Source organism: Saccopteryx bilineata, chromosome 3 (assembly GCF_036850765.1).
Source record: "Saccopteryx bilineata isolate mSacBil1 chromosome 3, mSacBil1_pri_phased_curated, whole genome shotgun sequence".
NCBI lineage: Eukaryota > Metazoa > Chordata > Mammalia > Chiroptera > Emballonuridae > Saccopteryx > Saccopteryx bilineata.
Genome location: NC_089492.1, coordinates 310520871 through 310544624, shown reverse-complemented (window position 1 = coordinate 310544624; position 23754 = coordinate 310520871). Strand labels below are relative to the sequence as shown.

The 23754-nt window shown below is 56.6% G+C and overlaps 1 protein-coding gene and 1 long non-coding RNA gene across 2 annotated transcripts; one reads left to right on the top strand and one right to left on the bottom strand.

Annotated features, from left to right (window-relative positions):
- Nucleotides 1-2907: 2907 nt before the first annotated feature.
- LMTK3 (lemur tyrosine kinase 3) lies at nt 2908-21634 on the bottom strand. Its single transcript, XM_066271641.1, has 16 exons — nt 21553-21634; nt 19825-19937; nt 18819-18952; nt 18407-18557; nt 17850-17926; nt 17257-17375; nt 14604-14691; nt 14141-14289; nt 13860-13944; nt 13655-13776; nt 13360-13509; nt 10397-12921; nt 7544-7944; nt 6272-6407; nt 6005-6142; nt 2908-3055 (listed from the first exon to the last, which is right to left on the bottom strand). The coding sequence occupies exons 1-16, from the start codon at nt 21564-21566 to the stop codon at nt 3039-3041; spliced, it is 4419 nt and encodes a 1472-aa protein (XP_066127738.1). The 5' UTR covers nt 21567-21634; the 3' UTR covers nt 2908-3038.
- LOC136332213 (uncharacterized) lies at nt 17554-21658 on the top strand. The gene is made up of 4 exons (XR_010730605.1): nt 17554-17598; nt 18750-18855; nt 19661-19732; nt 21610-21658. It is a non-coding gene; the product is annotated as an uncharacterized lncRNA (long non-coding RNA).
- Nucleotides 21659-23754: the final 2096 nt, after the last annotated feature.

The following is a 23754-nucleotide window of genomic DNA, read 5'->3' as shown; positions in this document are numbered from 1 at the left end:
AGACGATGTCCTGGGTTTGATTCCCAGTAAGGGCACACAGGAGAAGCAATCATCTGCTTCTCTCCCCTCCCCTTTTTCTCCTCTCCCCCTCCCATAGCCATGGCTTGACTGGCTCAAGCAAGTTGGCCTCAGGTGCTGAGGATGGCTCCAGGCCTCTGCCTCAGGCACTAAAAAATGGCTCTGCTTGCAACAGAGCAATGGCCACACATGGGCAGAGCATCATTTCCTAGTGGGCTTGCTGGGTGGATCCCAATCTGGGCATATGCCTCCCTTCCTCTCACTAAAATAAAATAAAAAATTTTATTTTAAATTAAAAAAAAAAAAATTTTTTTTAAATAAAAAAAAAAGCCAGTAGGACTTGCTGAGGACTGGGTTAACTCTAGGATTCTGGCTTGAGTAGCAGTGCCATTTACTGAGATAATCAAAGAGGGAGTGTGTGTGTGTGTGTGTGTGTGCGCGCGCGCTCGCACAGGGGATCCATCGTTCTGTTTTAGACAACAGCTGGCTTGTTGATGTAACATTCCAGTGAAACTCAAATCACCTCAAAATTGTCCTTTAGCTCCCCCCCCAAAATCTATCTTCTCTTTAAGGACTAAGAATTCTAACTTCCAGCTCCCTCCTCTTCCAGGACCCCAAACTCCTAACCCCCTTGTTAAGGTATCCTCCAAAATCCATATGTTAAAGGCCTGGACCCCAGAATGTGACCTTATTTGAAAATAGGATCATTACAGAGAAAATTAGTTAAGATGAGGTCATTACTATGGGCCCTAATCCAATATGACTAGTGGCCTTATACAAAGGAATTTTGGACATGGAGACACATATACATGGGGGAGTGCTGTGTAAAAATAAAGGCAGAGAGCAGGGTAGCGCATCTACACACCAAGGAACCCCAAAGATTGCCAGCAGAACACCAGAAGCTAGGACAGAAGCAGAAGGATCCTCCCCTCACAGCCCTCAGGAGGAACCCAGCCTGCAGGCAGCTTGATCTTGGACTTCTATCCTCCAGAACTGTGTCAATAAATGTCTGTGGTATAAGCCACCCAATTGGTGGTGCTTTGTTAGAATAGCCCTAGCGAACTAATGCACCCCTCCTCCCTCAGACTCAGGAGTCCGGCCCTCAGGCCCTGCCTGGCTCGGTTCCATGCAGCCCCCACCCTGGGCAGGTGGGTCCCAGGACCAGGTCAGGCACCACCAGGTCTACAGGCAGCGGCAGCAGTGGGAGGGGGCAGCAACCTAATCCTCTCTGTCCCTTTCTCTGCTTCCCTAGACTCAAATGTGAGCCAGTGCTCTCATCATCTCAAGCCAGGAGTCCACAGCATTGCAACTGGGTGCCCTCTCACTGCCCCTTCTCTCCCCTCACATCCAGACTACAGCCTTCAAACGTGCCAGTGAATCTAGTACCAAGGTGATGGGGAACGGGCTGAACCCAGGAGGTCAGAGACAGACCCAGTCAGTGGGAAAGACAAGGATGAAAGCAGAATCAGCCTGACCTGTGGTGGTGCAGTGGATAAAGCGTCGACCTGGAAATGCTGAGGTCGCCGGTTCGAAACCCTGGGCTTGCCTGGTCAAGGCACATATGGGAGTTGATGCTTCCAGCTCCTCCCCACCTTCTCCCTCTGTCTCTCTCTCCTCTCTCTCTCTCCCATTCTGTCTCTCTCTCTCCTCTCTAAAATGAATTAAAAAAAAAAAAAAAAAAAAGCTGAATCAGTCAAGAGTCAGGAGGAGGAACCAAGAAAAAAAAAGTGGAGACAAAAACACAAGGCAGATAGACAACAGAGACACAAGGTGACAGGGAGACACAGAAAAAGGAATAGAGACAGAGAAACAGAAAAAATAGGAATAGCATTAGACAGAAAAGGAGGCCGAGTGACAAAGAAACAAATGGAGACATGGGGAAATTCCAAGGCAGGTGGTAACCAGAACTGGGGCCAGTGAGACAAGGAGCTGTAGGGACAGCATCAAAGGGAGAAATGCCAATGGAGTGACGCAGTTAGGGGGAAGCCAAGAGGCAAGGATGTCAGGGAGGTGGGTGGTCACATGGAGAAATAGGTCAACTGAGGCAGAGCCATGGAGGGCAGGGAGAGAGATCGTGACCTTAGAGGAACAGGCAGTGCCATTCCGAGTATGAGATGTGGCCCTGACCCAGTGTATGCTCTGGCAGGTCACTCCTGGGTGACCTCTTCACCGCCCTGCCTTGGGACAGCGTCTGGCCACTGCCACAGGCCAGCTTGTGGGAACTCAGCTCTGACCATCATCTGTGGTCATAACCTTCCCCAATCCTTGCCAGTGCCTGTCATTTCTTGAACCGTGAGCGGAGGCTGCAGCTGAAGCCAGTGACGCAAACCCCAGATGCGGAGCTGGGATTCAGAGAAGCAGAGCAGCTGGGCATCACCGCTGTGCGGGTGTTTCGTCCCTCCTGGGCCTCCATGTTCCCCTCTGTCAGGCCGGGTGGTGAGGTTGGCTATGTTTCCCGAGTAGCACCTGTTCCCCTCATCCTCACCTCTTTGACCTCTCAAAACACACACAGGCTCCATGTTCCTCCAAAAAGTTTTGTTTTTGTATTTTTTTTTAAATAATGTGAAAATGCCACGCGAAGGTTTGAGCCAGAGGCCCCTCCAGGGACCAGGCTGGGATGGGAAGGGGCGACGCAAGATGGGGGGTCCAGGTCCCCGAAGCCTGTGGCCCCTGTCTGAGGCGGGGAGAGGGTGAGGAGTGGCCTCCGCTGTGCCGAGGGGCTCCAGGCCCGAAAAAGTTCAGTTCAGTTCCAGGAAATGTGGCTTTCCAGGGAGGAACGAGGGGCTTCCTGCCTCATTTGGCACCGAGGGGGTCGGGGGGCTGTGGGGAGCTGTCCGGGGGGCTAGGGGTTAGGGGGCCTGGGCCTCCCATTTGGCACATGGTGGGGGAGGGGGAGGGCCCAGGCTCAGGGGCCTCCCCAGAGGCGGCGTCTGTGGTGGTGGCAGTGGCTCCGTCATCCACAGAAGATTCTATTCTCAACCCCTCTTCTGGGGGCACAGGGGGGTCAGGTCTCCGGAGGGTCAGTTCTCCACGGGGCCTGATAACAGAGGGAGTGGAGAGAGACACAATTACAGGGCGAATAGCTTCTGGCTCACTCACTGTGCTTCACAGGGCTCCCACAATCAACTGGATTCCTTTTCTGTCCTCACCGGCCCCTCTCCCCCTCTGCTCCAGCAACAATGGCCTCCTGGCTGTTCCTTCTAGGCTCCAAGCACAGTTCTGCCCCAGGGCTTTTGCACTGGCAGCCCCTGCTGCATAGAACCCCCTTTCCTTAGCCCTTCTATGCACTCAGGCCGCTGCCACAATGGCCTCTCCTCAGAGGCCTTTCCAGGCCATTTTCAGTCAAGCAGGTGCCACCATCGATTCATCCCTCGCCCCCCAGTCATGCTATTACCGGTGCTATGGTTGTTTTCTCCTCTGGGATGATCCCAGTCATTGCTGAAGAGCCTCCTGTCTGCTTGCCCCTCTAGAATGTAAGCTCAAGGAGGACAGGCCTGTGGTCACCCAGCACAGGGCTTGCCACAAAGCACCCTCCCACTAACCTTTCCAATGACCCCTCCTCTCCCAGTGGAAGGAACGAGCCCTGCCCATTCCACATACCCAGAGGAAAAAGGGCTCTGGGATGGAGGGTCTCACCAAGGGGTACACACCGGGCACTCTCATTCTCTACCTACACCTCTTTCCTGAGTAACCTCACTCCATGTCCCTGAGCCTTAGTTTCCTTCTCTTTAAATGGGGAGCATGACCTTTGTGTCCTTCTCAAAGGAGTGGGGAGACTCTGGGATATGTGGCATCACTCAGCATCTAGGGGACAATTGTTCAGTGGGCGAGACACAGGGGTCTGAGAAGCAAGGGGCCCTGCCTGGCCCTCACGCCACGGGCCTGCATCACCACCAGGCTCCATAGTCTCCCAGTCGGGCTGCAGCAGATCTAGCTGTGGACCGGGAGAAGGGACTTGGGGTTTCAAAAAATCCAGCCCTCCCTCTCCCTTCTTGCTGATTAAAGGTGAAGTCATCTTCACTGCTGGCCCTGCCAGCCTCAGCCCTGACTCACCGCTTGGCTGCTGTCCCCACACCCTGGAACCCACCCCACCCTGTCCTCCTGGGGGCCTCAGATAAGGCTGGGGGAGGAAGTGACATTTGGAGTGAAACCTGAGAATGTACCAAGTGAAGAGACAGCCCTCAGCCCCATCCCTCCAGCACCTGACTCCACATGTACTTGCACCTCCCTCCTGACTGTGACCCCACCCTTCACCCACCTCCAGATGGCCCCCATGTGGCAGCAGGGGGGGGGGTCTTCTTGCATCCAAGGCTGAGTTGGCCCATCCTCTGTCACAGCCCTCCCACGGCCCCCAAATGCTCCCCAGGATTAAGTCTCCACACCTTCATCTACCCCCCAAGCCTTACATGGTCAGCCCATTCCCCTCTTGCCTCACTCCCTTCACAGTCCACCCACCCAACTCGCTGTCACCCCCCAGACACACTGCTTCCCTTCTGTTCCTTAAGCTGGCCAAGCTCTCGCCTGCCTCAGGCCCTTTGTGCAAGCTGTTCAGTCTGCTAGCTCAATCTCCCCTTCCTCTCACCTAGCTAACAACACTCAATCCTTCAGGTCACCAGGGAACAAAGCCCTTTCCTCTTGTCATCTGCTTTCTCAGATGACTGTGGGGTCAGTGTCTAGGAGGGGAGGGCTCACAGATCTTGGTCAGCACAAAATCCTAGCGCCCAGCACAGCATGCACACAGCGATGCTCAATAAACACTCAGTTCTTTAAGCACAGTAACAGCTACCAGTTAGAGACCACTCACCGTGACGGGCTCAGTCTCCACGCTTTGTGCATGGAGAGGATTAAGCCACCAATTCCTTCAATAATCTTATGAGTTCAAGCCTGTTATCCCCATTCTACAGATGAGGAAACTAAGGAACAGAGAAGGAACACGTCTCGCCTTACATCACTTATCCAAGAAATGGCTGGGCCAACTGCTGAGGTCAGGCACAGTTTGGTAAAGCAGAAATGGAGCCTGCCCTGAAAAGGTCCAGGTGTACCCTCTATCTTCTCAGCTCTGTCCCAAGGAACCCCTGGCCCAGGTCAAGCCCGCATCCAGCAGAGTTCTCTGCACCAGCAGCAGGAGGCAGCAGAGAGCCTGGGTCTCATCCCTCTCTAGCTGCAGTCCTGCCCTGAGAAACGGCTGTGCCCTCCTTTCTGCAAGAATGGCCTTATTAGCTTTGGAATGGTCAAAAACTAAGGGTGACATGCCCCTCTCCCAAGGTGGTGGTGATGATTAGGGATACTGCATATGTGAACCACAAGAAAGGAACTTGACAAACACTGACAACTGAAGAAGGTATGGACTCAGGCCAGACAGCTGGGTTTTGTATCCTGGCTCCTCATTCCCCTCCGTTCCTGAGTTTTCTCTTTTGTAAATGGTGATGAGACTAGAATCCATCCCACGGGATCACAGTGTGGATGAAATGAATTCAGCTGCGGCAAGTGCATGGTAAGGTCTCTGTGAGTGCTTGCTGTTACTACGAGCAGTGCTCCCATTGTTACTGCTGTGGGACTTCCAGGCCAGTTCTCTGCTCAGGTTCATACTAGCCAGCTTTGAGCAGGGGCTGCCCTCTCTCCTTGTCTGCCTCTGATCAATGCATAATCCCTAAGGGAGGTTGGGTGAGGATCCTGAAGGTGCCAGGCAGAAGCCTGACCCAGAGACAGGGGCAAAGATGGGCGAGACTCGGAGGTCTTTACAGAAGGGGAAACAGGCTCAAGGAGGCCCGTCCGATGGCCGCTACCTGCTCTGAGCAGATTCCAGGGTTGGGGGGGGGGGCGGTCTCAGTGATGAGCAGTGTTGACAGAGGGTGAGGAGGAAGGAGACTGAGGAGAGGGAGGCAGGGAAATTCAGAGGTGGGGACAAGCATGTGGAGGGAGACAGAAGGGGACAGAGAGAGCTAGGCAGAGGTGGGAGCAAGGCTGAGGATCTGAAGCACCGTACCTGCGGGCCTGGCGTCGGGGGCCCGGGTGGGGGGCCCCGGGGTCTCCAGCGCAGGCGAGACGGAGAAGCGGGAGAAGCACAGGGGGGGGCCTGGCGGGGGGAGGAGGGGGAAATCCTCCGCCCACTCGAAACTGCCTCCTAGCGGAAGGTGGGTGAGGGTGGAGAGAAGAGGACGAGGTCAGACCTCAGACACTTCCGGAGACTCCTAAACCTCAGATCCCGCCCTAAGACCCCGCCCCCCTCCTCAGGCCCCGCCCCATTCCTCACCAAAGCCGCTGTCGTTGCTGGGAAACCCATCTCCGGGGGTGGCGGGGTGGGGAGGCGTCGGGGGCGCTGGCGGCGTTGAAGGGTCCATGTCCCCCTCGGGGGGGCCCTGGACGCTCAACTCGTTGGTTGGCGTCTCCTGTGAAGGCAGATTAGGGAAGGCGAGAGAGGGTGAACCGGTACTGCATCCCAACAAGCAACAAATCTTGCTAATATTTCTCAGTTTACTATTTCACGCTCTGGGGATGGCTGCACCCCCTAATCTCTCTAATATGCCTTCGAAGCCTCAGGACAGTCTTAAACCCACCCCTGCCCGAGGCTCCTCCCCCGACTGAGGAGCCCACGCGCGCACACACACCTAAGCAGCCCACCGCAGGAATTCTCTCTCTTGCTCCTTTACACGAGGCTTCCATGGGAACCCAATACCATCTATCTCCGGTCTCTATAACCCCTAGCTACCTCTGAGATCTCGACTGCAAATTTGGGCCCCAGAACTATCTGCTGCTATGGTCCTCCAAACCCCTACCTCATTTTGGGTACCTCCTGACCCTCCTCTGAGCCCCTGTCCTCCGACGTGGCCACGCTCCAGCCCTCCAAGGCCCATCCTTTTGTTTCAGTGGCCCGGGCCCCAGCGCCTGCTCTCACTCATCTCAGGACTTCAGCCCCGTTTGCCCCGCTTCGGGTTCGTTTAGACACAGCCCCAGTCCACAAGCACCACCCCGTCCTCCCTTTTTCTCTTCAACACTACCCGCTCCCCCCTACCCCCGTCCTCGGCGCTAGTTACACAATCTTCAACCCATTTCTCTAAGCCTCGCCCGCATTCGCTCAGCGCAACTTTGAACCCACTCCGAACCATCTTAACACTTCAAGCCGCATCTCTTAAACCCTACCTGCAGGATCTCCAAGGCCCGCCTTCTAGTGGGCAAGATCCATTTTGAGCCTCTACCATTGGAGCGCTGGTGTGTAAACCCCAAACCCCAACTTCGATAGGCTCCGCCCCCAGACCAGGCCACCACGCCCCAATCCTTTAAACACTTTCTTCCCAGCCTCCCTTCAGGCCTCTCCCCACCCTCAATTCAGGACCCACCCAAGCTCTGGGCTCAGCAACTCATGGCCCCACCCCAATATTAGGCCCCGTCTTCACACTCAAGTCTTCTCATCCTCCAATCTCGGGCCATTCCTCCCCTAGTCTGTCCCCAGGTCGGGCTCCCATCCTCCGTACAGCTCTCCTCCAGGCCCCGCCCCCCGGCACCTGCGCCCCCAGCAGCAGCGCACCTGGTCGAAGAGGTAGACGGTCACGTCCCCGTGGAAGGAGACCATCTTGCGCTTCCTCTCCAGCTCGCTCTCCTCGGGCTCGTCGGCCCCGCGCGGAGACTTGAGCAGCCCCCGCAACGGGCGGGCCGCGTCCCCGTCGGTGCTGCTCACCACGACCGGCACCGGGGCTGCCCGCGACGTCCCGGGGCCCCGCGACCCCGCTGCCGCCGCCGCCTCCTCGTCCTCCTCCTCGTCCTCGTCCTCCCCGTCCTCCTCCGCCGGCCCCGGTGCCCCCACCCCGCCGGCCTCCCCGCCAGCTGCCTCGCCGTCCACGTCCTCCCAAGGGGGCCGCCGTGGGCCCGGCCCCGGGAATGGGGTGAGCGTGAGCGGCGGCAGCGCCAGCGAGAGCCGCGAGAGCTTGGCTGCGAGAGGAGAAACCCGGTGAGCTCTTACTTCTGGGGAAACTGAGGCATGCCCTCCCACCTAGCTCAGGTTATCTCAGACCAGTCTGGGCCTCAGTTGCCCTTCTTTTGAACCCATGAGTGCACTTGGGCCTTTCTTTAGGCAGAGTGGGAAAGATCTTACCCTGACCCCAGTGCTTAACCCTCCCCTTGCCTCCCCAATGCCAACTTGTCCCGCGGCCCACCAGGCCTCAGTGCCCTGGCCCACTGACCTCTCCAGGCCCTGTCCCCACACTCTGGCTTGACTTTCATCTAGTCACAGGGGCTGCCTCCCTATTCCTCTCACCTCTGAGCCTTTGCATAGGCTGTTCCCTATGGAACTTCCTTTTCTAACTCAAATCCTGTTCATCCTCCAGCTATAGCTGGGCTTTCAAAACCTTCAGAGATCTCCCAGGAGGTCATCAGGCCAGACCACCAGCTCTACACCCATAACACCAAGCACTTCGCCTTCCAAGCAGATTATCTTAGGATATAAGTATATTTCTGTGCCGATGTGATTAATGTTTGCTTTTCCATAGAACAGAGACTGAGTCCTACTTGTTCTGGCTGCATCCCCAAGCCCCAAGCATATAAAAGTACTCAGTCAATATTTGTGGGATTAATGAATGAATTAATCCCTGCTATATGATGTTGACCAAGGTATTTTTCCTCTCTGGCCCTCAATCACCAGACAAAAGTGGGGTATCTAATCACCTGTAGGCCCTTACCCTAGACTCCCTGATCTCATTCTGCTGGGAGGGACAGGGCTTCAGGTCTCTGGCGAAGGAAACCTGGCTTTAAATCCCAGGCCCAATTTGCTCATTTGCTATGTGTCCCTGGGCAAGCAGATCACCTCTCTATGCCTCTGTTTCTGATAAAGGGACAGCAGCCACTCATTTGATGAATGCATAAGGGAACTATGTGCCAGGCCCTGTGGCAATCAAAGGAGGGTCAGCGTGGGGCGGGGAGAAAGATGGATGTGGACCAGGTCACTCTCCTCCCCTCATTCACTCTACTCCAGCTTCACTGGCCTTTGGTATTCCCTGAACATGCCACGTTAGTGCCCATTTCAGTGCCCTATACCTGATGTCTACCTGGTGTCTACCTGACTCATTTCCTTCATGTCTGCTCAGAAGTCGCCTCCATACTGAGGCTTCCCGGCATGCTATATGGAGGGAGCTATCAGGGGCTGTGGGTACCCAGAGGGAGTACAGGATGACAGCCTTTAGAAATCAGGAAGACTTTCCCAGGGCAGGAGAAATTTGAGTGGGGTCTTGAAGGATCACCCCCTGCTCATCCCCTCACATTTTCATGCTGCCCCAGGGTTTTTCTGACACAGCTGGTTGCAGACTCCCCACAAGCCTCAGGGAAGTGTAGTGTTCTAATACCATGGGCTTTGAGGAAGGAATGTTTGCTGTTCAGACCTCTTCCTGACCTTTCTTCCCTCCTGAGCCACAGGCTCCTCTCTGGTAAAATCAGGCCTATGGGCGATTCTAGTGGAACCAGTCCCTATGACTACATCTAAATAGGGGTTTGATTTCCATCCAACCACATGGACCACCTCCCCATTCCTTTCACCTCTGAGCCTTTGCATAGGCTGTTCCTTCTGCCTGGAACTTCCTTTTCTAACTCAATTTATCTGTATTCTTCATTTATCTTCTCTTAACTCACACCCTCTGTGACAAAACACTTCCTGTGTTTCTATCCAAATTTAATTTCCAGAAAAGGTCTTTCTACAGCTCCCAGGTCACCAATACCATGGAGGCAGGGTGGGGCAGGGCCTGAGACTCTGCAGGTCCCAGCCTTGGGCAGCTCAGGGCCTGGAACACCTGATAGATGCCTCAGCTTGTTGGAAAGTTGAAACCAGAGGTCCCACACTGGCAGCCCAGCCTGTAGATAAGCTTCGGGTGAATTGGTTTCAGCCTTAAACACCCAGAACTCTGGTTTAAAAGGGAAAAGCAGCAGATTTGGCAGTCCCGTGTGGGCATTCCTGAATGGAACTGAGAGGTGGCTGCATTTCCTCCCCAACAGTTCCCCATCTCTCCCAGCTGACCTCATTCATCCCTCAGTAGCGCCTGGCCGCCATGGACATATGAATCTCAGACACCTGGTCTATGAATCGCAGTAGTAAAAGCAGGAGCTTCAGAGTGCCAGGCACTGAAAGTCTTATCTCATTTAGCCCTTACAATAGCCCTATTAGGCAGGTGCTATCCTTATCATCCATTTTTTGGGTAGATGGGAAAACTGAGGCACAGAGAGGTAAGGTCATTTATCCAAGGTCACAGAGCTAGGGATTTGAGCCAGGCATTGTGGCTCCATGTCTGCACTGTCACCGCCAGCCTGCCCTGTCTGCTACCCAGTAGTCTCAGATCCTCAACCATGCTCCCTGGGTCCCCAACCTCACTCGCTCCTATGTTCCCAGCAGCGTCCTCACCTTTGATCTGCTCGCTGTTCCCCTGAGGGGGTCCCAGATCCAAGAACAATCGTGGCATCTCGGGGCCCTTCCTCTCGGGTTTGGGGGGGTCCCCGTCTCCGCTGGGTGCCAGGTCTCCGTCGGCCCTGCTGTCTGGGGCCCCGGGCTCTCCCTCTGGGGCCACCTCTGGCCTGGCTCTCTGGAGCGCTGGCTCCGGCCTCCTCAGCTGTGCTTCCTGCGGCAGAGGTGGAGGCGGCTGCGGCCTCGTGCTGTCTACCCATCCGGCCTTTGCGTCCACGCCGCTTGCGGGGCCGCCTCCGGGGGCCATCCCCATGCCCACTGGGGCTCGGCCCCCACTCCCGAGGTCCAGCTTCCCAGCCCCGGGGGCTCTCGATGCCCCCCCAATCTCGGGGGCTCTCCTCTTGGTCCCCAGTTCCAGCCCCTCGCTCCTGGGGGCTTGGCCAATGGGGCCAGGGGCTGTCTCCCCGCCGTTCTGGGGCAAGGCCACTGCGCTGGGTATGGGGGCTCTCTCCGGCAAGGTCTCTGGGACTGGCTCCCCGATCATGGGGGTTGGACCCCCACTCTCGAGCATCTTCTGCCAGGGCCCTGGGGCTCTCCAAGGCCCAGTCTCTGGCAGCCTCTCTGTGTTCCTGGGGGGTCTCAAGCCCCCATTCTCTGACAATGTCTCCTCCATCTTTGGGGAGGTCAGTCCCCCATTCACCAGCACTGTCTCTTCTCTCTCTGGGGACCTCAGCTCCCCATTCTCCAACACTGCCTTCTCCCTCCTTGGGGGTGTCAGCTCCCCATTCTCCAGTACTTTCTCTTCTTTCTCCAGAAACCCCGGGTCCCCATTCTCTGCCACCTTCTCCTCGATGCCGGGGGCTGTCTGCTCCCCGTTCTCCAACACTGTCACCCCGTTCACAGGGGGGCTCAGGTCCTCGTTCGGGCTTGCAGCTTTCTTCTCGTTGCCCAGGACTGTGGGGTCCCTGCTCGGGCCTGGGACTTTCTCTCTGTTCCCAGGGCCTCTCCCTGCCTTCCTGGGCCCCATCTCTTGGGGGTTTGTTGCCTTCTCCCCCAGGAGGTTCCTTTTCACATCCTCTCGAAGGGACATCAGCAGCTGCTCGGTGCTCACTTGAACTACAAAGGTTGGCTTCTCCCAGGTCCCCGGAAGTGAGAGGGGACCCGGGTCTGGGGGCGGCCGGGGCGCTCCCGGGTCGGGGGGCTCGGGGGGAGCCCGTGGCCGAGGGACCCCTTCCTCTTCGGCCGCCCCCCCACCTGGGAAGGCTCCCTCGGGGGAAAAAGGGGTCTCGGTCTCGTAGCCACTGTCCCCCGGCTTGGGGCCCGGAGATGACAGGCCTGAGCCGGGACTGGCCATGGCTGAAGGGGGGTCTGGGGACACGGCGGGGTCCGTGGGGGCCCGGGGAGGTGGCGGCGGGGGGGGGGGAGCGGGAGGTGGCCCCCGCCCGGGGTACTGGGGCGCCGCCGCCCCCATGAGGGGGTCCAGAAACTCGGGGGGGGCCGAGGAGGGGGGGGCCAGGGGCAGGTCGGCTAGGGACCCCCGCTCTGCCCGCAGGGATGAGTCGTCCTCTGGGGGATGGGGACAGCCAAGAGCAGGGTGGCCCCCCCAGCCAGCGACTGCATCCCCCCGCTCCAGGGGCAAGCAAGAGCAGGCCCCCTCGCGGCTGCACAGGGGACAGGGTAGGGGGCCCCGGCGGCTGGGGCCACCCCCAAGGCTGCTGCTGTCCTCTCCTGGGGAGCTGCCCTCCTCTTCCTCCTCTTCCTCTTCGGCCCATGCGGCCCCCCGCTCCCCCAGCACCTCGGCAGGGTCTCCTGCCAGGGTCTCCCCAGCACCCCGGCCCTCGGGGTCCCAGCCACTCAGGAGGAAACTGCCTGAGCCTGAGGACTGGGCCGGGAAGGGCCGGGGCGCAGGGAAGAGGGGGGAGGCCCAGGTCTCGGACACCAGCTGGGGGACCTCGGAAGGGGCCTGGGGAGCCTGGGGGGCAGGCACTCCTGGGTCCAGGGGGTCCCAGTCATTGGGGAAGAGGGGCTCGGGTGGGGAGCCATGCTCCTCCAGGCGGATGTAATACTCGCTGCTCACAGAGGGGCTGCGGGCACTAATGACCGGCAGCACACTGGGCGTGGAAAGTGCCTCGTAGAAAGGGTTGGAGGGGTTGGCATGGGGGGCCGGGGGTGCAGATGCCGGCTGCCAAGGCGGCGCCCCCCCACCCCGGCCGGCTCCCCGCCGTGCCTTCTCCCACAGGCACTCAAGGTTGAGGCCACGGCTGCTCTCAGTGACTGTGAGCACGTCATCAGGGTCAGCCCCCGGGAAGCCATCCAAAAGGGGGAATGGTGAGGACAGGGTCCCTGGGCGGGGTGCACTATGGGTCGCGGGCCAGGGCCAGGGGAAGGGACCGTCACGGGGTGGGGGTGGGGGTGGTGGGGGCCGTGGGGGCCTCTCAGAGAGCAGGTAGGTGAGCTGCAGTTGGAGATCAGAGGCTGAGGGGCGCTGGGCAGGCGGCCGCCAGCAGGACTGCAGGATATCGTACCTGGGGGAGAAGGACGAGGCCAGAGTGGATCAGAGTCCTGGGGGGTGGGCACTGGGGTGGGCAGAGACCCAAAGGAAGAGGGGCAGGGGCCCAGAGACAGAAGGACAGGGACCTAGAGGCAGAGGGGGCAGTGAGGCCAGTGTGAGGACTGATGGCTAAGACAGGCTTTCTGTTTGGGCTGTGAGTTCTGAAATCAGAAACGCAAGCAGCAGGAGTATTCTAGGGCTGAAGAAACGTGGGTTCAAACACCAGCTCTGCCACACCATGTCCCAGTAGCAGATGCTGGCAGAGGGTTGGGGACACCCCTGCACCCCTCTAGGGGTGGCAGCGAGTGGTAAATGAGGCTGCGGTGCGGTGTGTGCAAGGAGGCGGGGAATCCTGGGGCCATCCTGGGAGGGGTGTGGAAGGCTGGAGGTCTGGCATGGGCCCTGCCCTCACCAGTAGTCCGCATAGGGCAGCTTGAGCCTGGGTCGGGCCAGCTTGACATGCTGCTGGCGGACGACAAAGGCAAGGACCTCCTCGTCAGACAGATGGCGGTAGGGCTGGGCCCCAAACTCAAACAGCTCCCACAGAGTCACCCCCAGGGACCTGTAGGGAGCAGAGGGCAGAGAAAGGTCAGACCCCATCCTGACTCCCCTGGAGGCCTCTCCTCTGGACCTGAGTTTCCCCATCCATGGAACCAGGTGACATCCTGTGACCTTCCACCTGCCTGGCCCTGCTGGGCCCCCCTCACCAGATGTTGCTCTCACGGCTCTGGTCCACCACCATGAAGGTCCCATGCAGCTCCCCGAGGAGCTCTGGCGCCGCCCAGCGCAGCGGGATCCACAAGCGCTCTGGGGTCAGATAGTAGTCCTCCTGGAGGGGCAGGCCAGACAGGGTCAGGCCGGATGGGACACCCCCACCACCCTCGGCCCCAGCGGAAGGCAGGAAGCTCCCACCTTGTAGTTGCTGTGGGCCAGCCCATAATCTCCGATGCGCACAGTGAGGTCAGAGGTCAGCAGGCAGTTGCGCAGGGCCAGGTCGCTGGGTGCCGGGGAGGGGACCCGGTGAGGAGGCAGCAGCCTGGGGCAGCTCACCCCCTCGCCTAGATTCGGCCTGCCTTCCCTTTCCTCTCTTCCTCCTCCCTAACCCCATTCCTCCATCTCCCAAGGCCCCTCTATCTCCCCGTGACTCCTCCCCTCTTCTGACCCCTCCCTCCCCGTGGCTCCCCAGCGCCCACCTATGCACGTAGTTGTGGGAGTGGAGGTGTGCCAGCCCCCGGGCGATCTCCAGGCCCATCCTCTGCAGGGTCCGTAGGTCTCGAGGGGGCAGCTCAGGGGACATGCCCTCTGGGGGCCGCTGGGCCCGGAGGTAACGCTTCAGGTCCCCCTGGAGGAAGGGCAGGAAGGACAGATCAGCAGCGCCACCCCCTCCCGGGCATCCACACATCCAGCCAATCCGAGGCTGGGATGTGGGCGGCCTCTGCACCCCGTGGGCAGCCCCTCTAAGCTTCAGGGGGCTAATAACAGAACAACCTCGCTGTTTAGTTCAAGGGCACCACCTGTGGAGTTTGTGCTGACCTCAAGAACTGTTAACACGTGTCACACAGGTGTCGCTGTGATGACGAGGCCGTTATTGCCAAAGAGTCCAAGGACCACAGGCAGCCCCCAGCTCCCAGCCCGCCCTCCCCCGCAGACCCTCACCAGTTGACAGAACTCCATAATCAGCAGAAAAGGCAGGGTCTCCACACAGACGCCGAGGCACTGGAGGACGTTGGGGTGCTGCAGGCTCCTGGTGTGTGTGGGGGGGCAGCCAGGTCAGGAAACAGCCCCTTCCCCCTGCCCAGCCCAGCCCTGTCCCACCCCAGCCACCCAGCCCCACCAGACTGTTGCTTCAACCTCTTGACTCTGTTTCCTCATTTCAGTTCTCCCCTATCACACATGCACACTTTCCTTGTGTTCCTGACTCAGAACTGCCACTGTCCCCCAGCTCCTGGGCTGGACACCCCCCTTCCAGCCTTCCTGCCCCCTGACTATTCTCCATTCCCTCCTCTCCCTACAGGCCCAGCTCAAGCCTCCTCCTCACATCCTGGCTTCTCTTCTCAGCCTCCTCCCGGCCTCCCTGCCCCCAGTCTCACCCTTTCTATCTGTCTCTGACCTGTGCCCTCTTGCTCACAGCCCTCGGAGGCTCCCGCATTCCCACCTGGCTGTTCCTCAGTCTTTCCTGGCTCTGTCACTGCCACACACACACACATACACCCCACCATGTGACTTCTCACCGGGGGTGAGCAGGCACAGGTCAGGCCTTTGCACTGACAGTTCTCTCTGTGGACCACACCCTCCCCCACTGAAGTCCTCCTCATCCCGCAGGCCTCAGCTTCCACATTTGTTGCCCATCACTGGGGGTGCCCCTCTCACTAGGCAGGGAGCTCTGCTGAGACAGGCTTTGGGGATTTTTGTTCATGCAGCCCCGTCCCCAGTGCCTTAGGCCAGTAGGTGTTCAATAAAAATGTGTGGAATGAAGGATTTTACCTTGCTGCATGACCTGGGGTCAGTGGGGAGATTAAAACATTTTAGGCTTGCAGCCCTGGCTCAAGGTAGATGCTTAGTTATTTTCCCTGCTCCCACCAGTCGTCACTGCACTGCAGGGTCCAGTGCCCGGGGCCTAGCCATCCCTGGGCTGCATTCCAACCTTCTCCTCTAGGGAGAATAGTGCCTCCCGTCCCTGCTTCTGCCGTGGACCCGGTATGTGCTGGGGCTTGAAGAATGGCTGAAGCCCCCAGTGCAGGAGGTTTAGGATGGCAGATGTGGAAGGATGCTTGGGTTAACTGTGCAGCTACGCATCTGAGCTAAGGGTGGCCACTTCTGTCACCAAATCCTCTCAACCCTGCAAGGTAGGATGTGTTCTCCATTTGATCCATAGAAAAGGCAGGCTCAGAGAGGCAAAGTGACTTGCCCAGGGTAACACAGCTGGGGACAGTGGCAGAGTTGGGATTTGGTCTCGGGTCTCCAGCTCGCTCCATCTACTAAGGACTGATGGCACTTGTGTTCAGGTGACAGTATGGGCCCTGCGTTCTCCAGCAGAACCTCCTGTGAAGGTGGAGATGCTCTAGAGCTGAGTCGTCTGACCTGGGTGCCATTGGCCATATGTGGTCACTGAGCACTTGAAATGTGGAAACTAACTGAGGAAATGAATTTTTAATTTGATTTTATTTAACATCAATTTAAATAGCCATGTGTGGCTAGGTTGTCAACAGAGACAGGCAAATAAATAAGCAGATGAAAAAAAGGACAAACTGAATATGTGTTTTGAAGAAAACACGAGTTGGGGTGATGGGGGATTCCAGGGCCTACCTTCGGTGTGTGCGTATGTGTGTGTATGTGTGTGTGTAAGGGATGGCCTCTCTGAGCTGAGACCTGAGGAGGGGAAGGGTCTGAAGTTGGGGGTGGCGAACCAGGAGTAATATTATAGAAGGAACAATAAGGGCCAGCAAAGGTCCTGAGGCAGAAAGAGACTATGTGGGAGGGTTAGTGAGGAGCGGGCTGGGGCCAGGCATCCAGTGGCTGGAAGGGCACCGGGTCAAGTTGTGCAGGGCCTGGGGGCTGTATAGAGTAGCAGGACTCTATCCTGTGGGCAGTAGGGAGTCATGGAAGTTTCAGAGCAAAGGAATGATAAAGTCCAATGTCTGGGTCTCAGGGTAAACCCCACCTTTAAACTGTCTGACAAAGGGTCCTATATACATACCCTTTTCATGACAGGGAACCAACTACAGCATAAGGCACTTTTCTAGTAAATGTGTATCTGGAAGCCCTTAAAGTGGAGGGGAGACCAAGCAGGGAAGGGACAGGATCCTTCTTGTCAGTCCTCCTAGTCCAGAGGGGCAGAGGAGCAGAGGAGCAGAACGGAGTTCCTCAGCAGCCATTTGGACACCTGCGCAGGGCCCTGGTCTGTGAATCTGAGCCTGTCCTTTCTGAGCCACACACAAGCCTGAGGCTGTACCAAGGGCTTAACACAGGCTAATCTTGCATCCTCTCAGCTGCCTTTTACCTGACAGCCTCAGGGTTCCTAGGCTCACTTCCCAGATAAAGACACTGAGGTTCTGAGTGGAGGCCTCTGCTTCTGTGCCCTCCCCTTGCCCTCTTCAGACTGCCTTTCATATACCTGGCTCTGTCCCCAAAAAAGAACTTGTGGCTCAGAGAGGGAAACTCTTTTGATCAAGTGGCACAGCCTGGAAGAGGCAGATCCAGGATTCAAACCCAGGACTGACCCCACACTATACTCCTTTCACTTGTAAAGGTGACCTCCATGAGGCACAAACCCAGATATTTGGGCCTCCAGGGCCCATGTCCAGCCTACCTGTAGGGCTGTGCTTCTGAGATGAACTTGCGCTGCTCCAGGGGCCCTGCGCTGGCTCGGAGCTCCTTCACCACCACCTGGGCTGGGGTGTAGTCTGAGAAAATCTCCCCCAGGATCACCTGGTCAAGGGGACCAGAAGTTAGCACGTGTGGTTTCTCCAGTCCCCTCCCCTGGGACCTCCACCCCATGGCAGACTTCCGAATTCCTCCTCTTTCCATTCTCTCCCCTTATATGCCACCACCCTGTCCCCGACCATACGTGGGGTGAGAGACTCACAGGCCCAGAATCCGATGGATGCAGGGACGGATGGAAGGATGGACAGACGGACGCGTGGAGAGCCAGGTGGCGAGACGGAGTGATCAATGGAGTGAGGAGGGAGGTGCTGATGGACAGATGTGGGGAGATGGGAGGGGTGGCAGTGGGTGAGAGGTGGGCAGAGGTGAGGGTGATAGGTGGGCTGAGGGGTCAGGGGGAGGAGGCGGGGAGCAGATGAGAAGTGGCAGGAGCACAGGGGCGGGGGGGGGGTATGGACACAAGAGGAATACAACCCCTGATTGTATGGATGCCCTGCCTCCCACCTCCAGCCCACTCACCTTCCCAAACCAGCCACTCCCAATCTCTTGTAGGTAGCTGAGGTGCTGGCGGCTAAGGCCCAGGGGAGTGGTCATGTCTGGGAAGGCAAAAAGGGGAGGCTCCTGAGTCTTTCTCCCCTCCCAAGTGCCAATGATACTGCCCAACCCTGCGGGGACTGGGGGTCAAAGCAGACATCAATGTCTTTCTTCATTGGCTGCCCCCAACATTCCAATGATGGGACCTTAGCCTCCTTATTGGCTGCCCACAGATTGCAGTATCCAATCTGTCCTTTCCTTTGGCATCCCAAGATCCTGTGCCATGACTTCTGCCTGCTATTGGTTGCCTCTGAGATTGAGCTCTAGGCTGCCCTCATTATTGATTACCCAACAAGAATCCCCAAATCTGATCTTGGATAAAGCAATGGCTTCTACCCAAATAATCTCTGACTCCCTCTAGGGTCAAGATTCTCAGGCTCCCACCTGTACTTTTCCCCTTGGCTGCCTGGGGCCTCAACAACCTGGCCCCTAACAGAAGACTCACAAGACTATGGGATCCTAGACAGGAAGCAGGGCAGTACCTGAGTGTGACGGCTGTGGGGCAGGCATCGGCAGGGAAACCTCAGCCAGCGGGAGAATGTAGACATCAGGCAGCGACTGCGAGGAGGAGGTCTCCTCAGCAGGGGGAGTATACTCCCCGGAGCAATCCTCCCCTTCAGGGTTCTCAAACTCCTGGGGCCGGGAGAGGTGAAGAGGGGAGAACACAGGACTGAGACATGCCATTATACTTCTTGTAAGTATGTCTCCCCATCTCTCTCACAACTGTCTCCAGTCCCAGTCCAAATTCCATCCCAAGACTCCCAATCTTGCCATAACTGCAGGACCAAAGGGACTCTCAGACTGACTGCCACTCTCCCTGACCAGCCACCTGGGTTGGGGGAAAGGCCTTGCTGAAGTTTGCCTCCCCACTTTGAAGCCTCTCATGCACCTCACCTTGAAGCCAACATCGCCCCGTTTGCAGCACAGACAGGTGAGGAGGAGGAAGATGAAGGCCAATAGACCCGAGCAGGAAATGAGGACCACGGCGTAGGGAGGAGCCAGAGGGGCCCGGCCCAAGGCGAATCCATCTGTGGGCAATGGGTGGGCTGGCATCCCCACTTCAAGCCCCTAGCTCCCAGACTCCATGCCCCTCCCATTCAGCCCAGTCTTGACTACAATTCCCATGATGCTCTGCAACCAGTGGCCCCTTGGCAGAGAAGCCGGATGGCCCAGCGCATTGTGGGAGTTGTAGTTTGGCGCCTTCTCAGGTGATTGGGGGTGGGGTCCCTCCTCTCGCCCCAAGCTGGGACCCCCCATCACATCACCCCAGGTTTGGAAGAATTCCAATGAGGACTGAGAAAAGGAGAAGTAATAGTGGAGCCTGGAGCTCCCAGAATTCACCGTCCACTCCCACTGACAGCATCATTACCCCCTGTTAGGGGAAGAGGCTGAGCCCCCAGCTGCAGGCTGGGAGAAGATTTTTGCTCTATGCTGGAACCCCATAGTTCGTGGGGTTGAGGCATGTCTCTTTTAAGAACAGTTGGACAGCACACATATCCTCTATCCCTAGCCCAAGCCCCTGAGAAGGGGCCCCCCAAGCCCTGGGTCTCCCCAAAGCTAGAGACAGCCTCCTGTGCTGTGTCTGCTTTAGAAATAGTATTCTTCCTCTCAGCCCCCAGTTCTCCCTGAGGCCCTGTCCTTCCCCGGCTCACTGCACACACCTGAAGACACACATACGTGCACACACACATGTTGCCCAAATGGACCCCCTCCCCACTCCAGCCTTCCTCCCACAGGCCCTGCTGACAGAAGCTCCGTTTCCGCGGTGCCCCAGGCCCCGGCTTGGCTGCGGGAAGACATGCACACAGGTGATGAAGCCAGAGCCCTGCGGAGAGACCCTTTTGCAGGTTGGGGTGGGGGTGGGGGGTCTCTGAGCAGCTGGATGGCTGGACAGACTCACCGGGGTGGGCCGGGGACGCCAGGCAGCCGGAGGCAGAGACGGCCGCGAGGAAGATGAAGGCGCCAGGGGCAGGCATCTTGTCGATGATGGAAGGGAGGTGGAGGTGGTGGCGGCTGGGGAGGAGGGGGGGCGGGCCCTCAGCCCCCAGCCATGGGGACCCGCGCGACCCTGGCCTCCCCCCGGCCTAGGAGAGGGGCAGGAGACACAGGACAGGGGGAGGGAGGGGCTGTTTATTGGCTTAGGTACCCCCCTCCCCCTCTTTGAAGGGACAGACAGATGAAGGGATGAAGAGGAGGACGGAGGAAAGGAGCTGGGGAGCCAGGGTTGCTGGGGTGGGGGGGAGAATATAGGATGGGAGGGGGGAGATGAGGGCCCCGCCTCCGAGGGCAGCCAGGATTGGGGGAGCAGAGCGCCTGTCAGAGGAAGGGTGCGAGGAGGGAGGATGGAGGGAGGATGCAGCGTCGTCATGGCAACTAGCTCCCCAGTAGCATTGGCTGCTAGGAGAGAGGGGAGGTGGAGGGACAGACAGGGACCAGAAGACCCCTGGGGGGGCGTGCAGGGCCCACTGTGCCTGTCCGTACACCACTGTGGCATGCCACCAGCATGGACACGTGTGCTCCACGCCAAGATGCAGATGGCAGGCAGGCATATGCAGCCCACACATGGCTGACACATATCGCAGAAACCCTCATAGACAAGCACATCACATACAAAGGTGGACAGCCATCGGCAGACGGGGACACGTACACGTCATATACAAAGACGTAAGGACGATGGGCTGCACTGGGAACACAAGCAGGCCAGCCCCCCAGCACAGATGCACCCAGCCACACAGGAATGGCAAAGCCTCACAAAGACCCACACATGCCACAGACAAAGATCCACGCGGACACCACAGTGACATACCAAAGCACATATTCACAAACACAGACATTCCACAGACAAATAGGCAACAAAGAACACCCACAGACACAGCATCACATCGCAGATACACACAAACCGCACATTACACAAATACAGGTGTCACTTTCATAGACATATAAACACATGACATACACTAACATAGACATGTATCCCATGCACAAATATTCACAGACATACAGCAGATACATTGAGACAAGCATATAACATACATGAATAAACACATGCAACATACACATACAGAAACAGGTATATAAATGATACACATCTCTCACACAGACCCACGTTTCACTTACCTGAATACACAGACACACATCACATACACAGAAACACAAGGGAAGGCACAACTCATACATGGTTATAGACTCACATATAACACATTCAAAGAATCAGAAAGACATACAAAACTACACGAATCACATATAAAAATACATATAAACAGCACACACTGATACAGACCACATAAAACATACAAATACACATACAGAAACAGCACAGGCACAAACATCAAATACTTCACAAATATACACTCATTTCATACAAGGTTACAAAAGACACATTACCCCACCACAGTCACACATCACACAAAGACACACACAACACTTAGCAAGATGTAAAACACAGGCAAAGATACACACGGACATACACACCACAAACACCCACATCTCCTATGAGGTTACAGTCATTACACAGCCATAGACGCTTGCCTCACACAAAAGGTACATAATCATAGTTTATTTTATAGATTTATTCTTTTGAACATTTACTCTGTGCTAAACATTGTTCTCTGCGCTTTACACATATTACCTTTTAATCCTCATAGCAGCCCTCTGAGACAGGTACTTTTATCACCCCATCGTACAGATGAGGAAACTGAGGCAACAGCGAGATACCGTCTCCTGCCCCAAGGCACACAGCCAGGAAGTGCAGAGTGGGGACTGGAACTCGGTCCGTCAGGGACACAGACAAAACAGACAAGGACGCACACATCACGTGCCAGGCCGCCGCCGACTCGGGGGTCACACCGCACCCTACAGCACCCTGAGCCGCAGACACATCGGAAGCACGGACTCCCACCCTGCGCGCCGACGTCTCAGTGGTCTGTGAGCATCTGTGAGCGTCTATGAAGCGTCCCCCCCGCCCGGCTCCGCGCATCCCAGTCGCAGCCTCACAACACACCGCGGAGGCGACTCAGGCACCACGACCCACCCGTCTCTGCCTTCCAGCAGGGATCCAAGAGCCCCAGGGGTCCAAAATGCGCAGCGTGGCTTCTCCGCACACGCAGGACAGGCGGCTCACAAACTCCTCAGTGCACAGCCCTCGTAAGGGACCCCGGGGGAGGAGGGGTGCTGCGGGGGTGTCATTGGAGAAACTGAGGCAGATTCATTGCTCGAAGAGGCATAGAAGGTATGGGATGGAGGGACTACCCGGACCATGACTGCGTGGGGACTGACCATTATGCAGGTACAGAGAATTGGCTTAGGGGGATGGGGGTAGCAAACACGCAATGATCTACCCCCTTGGCTGAAGGGCACAGAACCTGCGGAAGTAGAGGCTTATGGGAAGTGTAGTTCCATCCCAGAGACATGTGGGAAATGTAGTTCTAGTTCATTCAGCTGGAGGCTGGTTTAAGCATTTCCCGGGGAGAAATGGTTAGATGAAGCCCTGGCTGGGTAACCCAGTTATTTAGAGTGTCATCCCGTTATGCCAAGGTTGTGGATTTGACCCTTGGTTGAAGCATCTGAAACCCTGGGGGTCAGATGTGTTGTGTATTGGGGGTTTTTTTAGATTTTTAATAATGTCACAGGAACATATATTGTATATTCTGAGGAGCTCTAGTGAGGACTGGAGCAGCCTGGCTGGCATCCAAGACTTTAATATTTCTGTGGTGCACTCTTTTGAAAAGGGTATAGGTAATTTTAAACTGTGTGTTTAGGTCAAGTTCCACCTCCAAACTTATGATAAAACTTTTTGGCCTGACCAGACGGTGGGGTCAGAGAACATCCAACTGGGATGCAGAGGATCCAGGTTCGAAACCCCAAGGTCGCCGGCTTGAGCGTGGGCTCATCTGGCTTGAGGGCGGGGTCATTGGCTTGAGCATGGGATCATAGACATGACCCCATGGTCACTAGCTTGAGCCGAAAGGTCTCTGGCTTGAGCAAGGGGTCACTCGCTCTACTGTAACCCCCTAGTCAAGGCACATATGAGAAAGCAATCGGTGAACAACTAAGATGCCGCAAAGTCTTCTCTGATGCTTCTCATCTCTCTCCCTTCCTCTCTGTCTGTCCCTGTCTGTCTCTCATTCTAAATCTCTCTCTCTGTCAAAAAAGAAACAAAACAAAACAAAAAAACTTTTTGTTTTCACACACTCATAGATACAGAGAACAGGTTAATAGGAGGGAGAGGAGTTAGGGGACTGGGTAAAAAAGGTGAAAGGATTAAGAAATACAAATTGGAAGTGTCCGCCATTGGTGCCAATTCAACACTAACGGGAACCCCCAATTTAGGATGTGGTGAAGAAGGAAACTATTCAGTGCAAAACAACTCAGTTTTGATAGATACAGTCTTCCCTGTGCTGGTCTGCTCCACTATGACATCTTCGGTGGTTCAGCTCAGTCAGTGATATAGTCTTCAGTGGAAAGAAAAACTGCTCTCTCAAAGACCAAAGCAGGGCTGGTTTATATGGATAGAAGTTCCTACCTCTAGTCCTTGATTGGTCTGTCTTCATGCAGATGAGGACTCCAAATCCTTGCAGTTGATTGGTTTAAAAGGCTTCCTGATTGGTCAGAATGGAGCTCTTCTGATCTGTCAGTGAAGATGTTGATGAGCTAAGTTGCTCATCTCCAGTTGAATGGGAAAAGCCTGTATTGGTTGAAGTAGTCCAGGAATACTTTATAAGGACTGGCTCAGAGGGCAGAAACACAATTCAGGCAGGTAGTTCAGTGCAGAGGTGAATAGTTTAGTGCAGGCTTCTCCATGAAGTACAGTTTATATAAGAGGCCCCTGTGT